This window comes from Rhinopithecus bieti, unplaced genomic scaffold, assembly GCF_001698545.2.
Source record: "Rhinopithecus bieti isolate Rb0 unplaced genomic scaffold, ASM169854v2 scaffold_76, whole genome shotgun sequence".
In the NCBI taxonomy this organism is placed as follows: domain Eukaryota; kingdom Metazoa; phylum Chordata; class Mammalia; order Primates; family Cercopithecidae; genus Rhinopithecus; species Rhinopithecus bieti.
Window position 1 is genome coordinate 3,171,677 of NW_016803343.1, and position 6,000 is coordinate 3,177,676.

At 39.3% G+C, this 6,000-nt stretch overlaps 1 protein-coding gene across 2 annotated transcripts in view; it reads left to right on the plus strand.

Moving 5' to 3' along the window:
• The window catches only part of MRPL47 (mitochondrial ribosomal protein L47), an 18,894-nt gene that overhangs the window by 4,138 nt on the left and 8,756 nt on the right, over window positions 1-6,000 (plus strand). For both annotated transcript variants that reach the window (XM_017877166.1, XM_017877176.1), the window contains one exon: window positions 1,734-1,830. In XM_017877166.1, coding sequence (XP_017732655.1) covers window positions 1,734-1,830 — 97 coding nt within the window. The remainder of the gene's footprint in view (window positions 1-1,733; window positions 1,831-6,000) is intronic.

Sequence of the window (6,000 nt, forward strand, 5' to 3'; positions counted from 1 at the left end):
CAGCTAAATTTTTGTATTTTTAGTAGAGATGGGGTTTCACCATGTTGGCTAGGCTGGTCTTGAATTCCTGGCCTCAAGTGATCCGCCTCCCTTGGCCTCCCAAAGTGCTGGGATTATATACAGACATGAGCCACCGTGCCTGGCCAGCATTTATGTTTTTTCCCTTGGTGTAAAGCATTGTTTATCTTTCTTGACAAATTAAAGAATTGTAAGGTGTTTATAAAAACTACTGATACTATGTTTATTCATTATAGAAAAGTAAGTTGTTTTAAAGCACTATTAGTTACCGTGGGTTATTGGTGAAAGGATAGTTGAGGCTATTTCAACATTCATCGTGGCTGCAACCAACCAAAGTTTTGCCATTTCTCTTTTTTGTTTTTGTTTTTGTTTTTTTGAGACAAAGTCTCACTTTGTCGCCCAGATTGGAGTGCAGTGGCGTGATCTCAGCCCACTGCAACGTCTGCCTTCCAGGTTCTCCTGCCTCAGCCTCCTGAGTAGCTGGGATTACAGGCGCGCACCACCACACCCAGCTAATTTTTGTATTTTAGTAGACACGGGGTTTCACCATGTTGGCCAGGCTGGTCTCGAACTCCTGACTTCAAGCGATCCACCCACCTCAGCCTCTGAAAGTGCTGGGATTACAGGTGTGAGCCGCTGTACTCGGCCCTAACTCTTATTCTCAAATAGATGCATTCAGAAAATCTGTCTTCACTTTAGCTCTGCTGCTTCAGTACCTTTGATTATGTTTGCTGTGCTCTCCCTTCTATGATAAACTACATCTCCTCTATGAATCTTTCCCTGGTCATCTTAGCTAGAAGAGATGTTTCTCATCTCCCCCACTTAATTCTTCTGGTACTTATTGCCTGTCCCACTTATTATCCCACATACATTACAGTTTCAGAAGCAGCATGGTGGAGTTAAAATAGAATGGATTTTGTACACAGAGATCAGGGATTTGAATCTTGAATGACCTGTATGACCCAGAATACCTTTCTTCTCTCAGCCTTAGCTTCTTTGTTTAGTAAGTGGAAATAATGCCAACCTCAGAAGGTGGTTGTGAAAACTAGATGAAATTAGTGTATATAAAATGGTTAACGCATTGTCTGGCATATAATAGATACTCAACTAATGTTATTTATCTTCCATCTGCCTTCTCTACTCTCCACTCAGAATGTAAGGACTATATTTTATGCCTCTTTGTAACTATCTTTGCACTTAATACATGTGGCAGATGGAAAGTTTATTGAACAAATGGATAAGCAAAGATAGTTATGTATATAGGATTATTCTTTGTAATCATATTCTATATATTGAGATTTCTAGTATGACTTTATTTTTTTTTTGAGACAAGATCTCACTTTATCCTCAGGCTGGAGTATAGTAGTGCGATCTTAGCCCACTGTAGCCTCGAATTCCCAGGCTCAAGCAATCTTCCTGTCTCAGTCTCCCAAACAGCTGGGGCTACAGGTGTGTGCCACCATGCCCGGCTAAGTATATTTTTTATTTTTTGTAGAGATGGGGTCTTGCTGTGTTGCCCAGGCTAGTCTTGAACTCCTGAGGTCAAGCAGTCCTCCCACCTCAACTTCCCAAAGTGCTGAGATTACAGGTGTGAGCCACAGCACCTCGCCCCTAAGTGACTTTCAAGTACAGATCATTAATTTTGATGTCAGAAATCACAACTTTATTAACATAACCACAGAATAGCATCACAAGGTTTGTGTTCTTTTGTATAGGTATGTCTTACTGAAAGAAAGAAACATGCTTTTAACCCTAGAGCAGGAGGCCAAGCGGCAGAGATTGCCAATGCCAAGTCCAGAGCGGTTAGATAAGGTAAGGATGGGGGGAGGCTGGAGACTGGTATACACGATTACAGCTAAAAGGAGTTTAGCTATGTGGTTCTTTTATTTGTTGTCAAATAGATTTTTTTTTCTTATTTGTTTGAGTTTTAGTAAATGTGAGTAGTGCAACCATCATAACTCATTTGGAAATCTTTCCATCCCCCCTAAAAGAAATCTGATACTCATCTGCAGTCATTCCTCATTTCTACCTGCAAGGTTTTTTTTTTTGGCGGGGGGGGGTGTGCGGGGGGCAGGAGGGTCTCACTCTGTCACCCATGCTGGAGTGCAGTAGTATCTTAGCTCACTGCAACCTCCACCTCCCAGGATCAAGGGATTCTCTTGCCTCAGCCTCCCAAGTTGTTGGGATTACAGGCACGTACCACCATGCCAAGCCAATTTTTGTATTTTGGGTATAAATGGGGTTTCACTATGTTGCCAGGCTGGTCTCAAACTCTTGACCTCAAGTGATCTACTCACCTCGGCCTCCCAAACCTACCTGCAACTTCTAACATAAATGTGGACAACTGTTTTTATTTGAGTAGATACCTAGGAGTAAAATTGCTGGCTTATATGGTAAATCTATGTTTAGCATTTTAAGAAACTGCCAAACTGTTTTCTAAGTAGCTATACCACGTTACATTCCTAGTTCTGGTTTAACCATTTCATTAATAACTAGATCAGTTTTTTACTGCTTTTTAAAATACTGTGTTAAAAGTCACATAACATAAAATTTACTATCTTGACCATTTTTAAGTGTAATAGTCAGTAGTGTTTAATAGATTTACAATGTTGTGAAAGGTTGGTTACTTTTTTTTTTTTGAGACAGAGTTTCGCTCTTGTTGCCCAGGCTGGAGTGCAATAGCACAATTTCGGCTCGCTGCAACTTCCGCCTCCCATGTTCAAGCGATTCTCCTGCCTCAGCCTCCCAAGTAGCTGAGACGCCAGGCACACACCACCACGACTAGCTGATTTTTTGTATTTTTAGTAGAGGCGAGGTTTCACCATGTTGGCCAGGCTGGTCTTGAACTCCTAACCTCGTGATCTGCCTGTCTCGGCCTCCCAAAGTGCTGGGATTACAGGTATGAGCCATCGTGCCCAGCCAAAGACTTATGTTTTTATTTAGATTTATGTTTTTACTCGATTGCTTTCAAGATCAACCCTTTATTGATTTTTTCTGTAGCATAGTAAGTAGTGAGAACAGAACTCAGTTTTTATAATAGCATTAGTGCTACTACCTAACCTTGGCTACTTTAGTTTCCTTTCCTCACACCAGTCGCAGCCATTGTTACCACACTGCCTTTAAGATGGAAGGACAACAATACCTGGAGAAAATCAAAGAGGAAAAAAATGAAACCTCATTGATTTACCCTAATTATGGAGAAGGTTATTCTGATGTAGTGAAAGTTGAGTTATATAACATTTTTTTCTTTTATCTTTATTTTGACATAATATTAGACTACAGAAAAATTACAAGAATAGTAGAAGGAATGATCTCATATACCCTTTACCCCGATTCCTCTGTTTTACTGCATTTACCTTATCCTTCTATTCATCCATCACTCCTCCATACACACTGTTTTTTCTCAAATGTTTGAGAGTAAGTTATACACATGACATCCCTTTATCTATAAAAACTTCATAAAAACCAGGATATTTCCATATATAACCACTATGTAATTTTCAAAATCAGGAAATTAACATTGATACAATTCTATTAGCTGTAATCTACAGATCTTATTCAGAGTTTATCAGTTATCCCAAGTGTCCTTTATGGCAAAAGAAAATTCTGCATCATGAATTTTCATGTGTCTCTTTAGTCTAATCTGGAGACTATCTCCTTTAATCTTTCGTTGTGTTTCCTGACATTGAACTTTTTTAAAAGTATAGGGCCTGGGAGGTTGAGGCTGCAGTGAGCCCCGATTGCGCCACCAAGCTCTAGCTTCGGTAACCGAGCAAGACCCTATCTCAATAAATAAAAAACTGAAAGTGCATTGACAAGGATGCTTTATAAAGAACACATTATTTGATGAAAAAGCTTTTGTTATAATGGTGCTGTTATAGAACTTTTGAACTTCAACAGTGGATTATCTGCTTTAAATATATATTTCAGAGGTGATCTTCAGCCCAGTAGGTCATATGTACTGCACTTTCTCAATCAGTAGAACCCAAAATAATAAAAGTTTACTCCAGAGAAGCTGAAAGTGACCGTAATTTTTTCAAACTTCAAATATATCTGGTGTTTCCAGTGTTTTGTGACATGCTACTAGGAAACTTTATTAAGCAAAAATGTAAAAAAATTTCTCAATATAGAAACCAAAGATTTGGAACTGTTTTAAGGAAAACAGAAAAGAAGAATTATAACTGGGATATAATTCTTATCACTGGGCTGATCTGAGTTGATACCCAGTTCAAGCATGTTACAGACAAATTTTACTTACAGAATAATACAAAAGTTAAGGGAGAAATTGTATAATTCTGGCACAATAGCTATGATTGTAACTAAAGTATTAACTATCCATCTGAGATAAAAGACCCTCACTATATGTGCTTCTCTTCAGAGTATTAGTACCTGTTTATCACACAAATAAATGATATTATGTTACTTCCCTTGTGTTTGAAATAAAGAAACAAGGCACATGATAAAAGATTGATTATAATTTTGCAAGTGTATATTTTGTCTCTTTTTAAAAAATGTGTTTCAAGGGCTACTCTGTAATATTAATTCTTGGCTGTAAAGAGAAGTGTATACTCTTACCCTGGAACACAGTCCTATTAATTTTATATTCTCTCAACTGACGCTTTTGGCACTGAGAACTTACAGAAAAGATGGCTCTTTGAGGTTGACTTGTTTACAGTAAGGTATATCTAAATAATACTGTTGATTTTCCTTCACATTTCTTGGCATGAACTTCTAAATGTTAATTCTGTGGACTTGGTAGCCATTTACTTTCTATCTTTGTGAGCTAATACTGGATTTCAGCTGGAAACCTCAAGTCTTACCCTTGCTTAGGCAAACTCTTTAATGTAGTTAGTCAACAACCAGATTTACTAAAAATTTCTAAAGATTAGCGAGTTTTATATAAAGCCCTTATCAGTGTGGTCCCTTTACTCTCCTGAGTTTGCTGGTCTTCAAAATAGAATTTGTCTTAGTCATCTTTTCTTTTTCAGGGATTTTGTAGAAAATAAAATAGTTAAGAGGAAGGCATGTGAATTCAGCTACTGTAAGGCATTTAGTGAAGTTGAGGATAGCAGAAGTGCTGAGTGTGAACTGAGCAGGTTACAGGCCGGGTGCGATGGCTCATGTCTGTAATCCCAGCACTTGGGGAGGCCAGGGCAAACAGATCACTTGAGCCAGGGAGTTTGAGACCAGCCTGGGCTACATGGCAAAACCCTGTCTCTACCAAAACATACAAAAATCATTCGGGTGTGATAGTGCATGCCTATAGTCCCAGCTACTTGGGAGGCTGAGGTGGGAGGATTGCTTGAGCCTGGGAGGCAGAGGTTGCAGTAAGCCAAGATCGTGCCACTGCACTCCAGCCCGGGTGACAGAGCTAGACCCTGTCTCAAAAAACAAAAATGAAGCAGACTATGAAATAATTTATCTAAATTTGTGGCTTTCACATCTTTTTCAGATCTCATAGCTACCTGGGAGATTATAATCTGTGCTTTTTTTTTGAGGATTCTTAGGAGAAACAAATGTGCTTATGCAGTATTTGATATCTTTTGTGATGCTTAAGGGACATACATAACACATAAAATGGCTCTCAGTATGTATTTAGAACTATGAAAAAGTTTGGCCCATCTCACATGACAATCCCCAATATATGAATATTTATGTGTAAACAAATATAAGGCCGGGTATGGTGGCTCATGCCTGTAATCCCAGCACTTTGGGAGGCCAAGGTGGGCAGGTCACCTGGGGCCAGGAGTTCTAGACCAGCCTGGCCAATATGGTGAAACCCCGTCTCTACTAAAAATACAAAAAATTAGCCGGGCTTGGTGGCGGGTGCCTGTAATCCCAGCTGCTCAGGAGGCTGAGGTGGGAGAATCACTTGAACCTGGAAGGTGGAGGTTGCAGTGAGCCGAGATCATGCCACTGCACTCCAGCCTGATTGACAGAGCAAGACTCTGTCTCAAAAAAAAAAAAAAAAAAAAAAAAAAA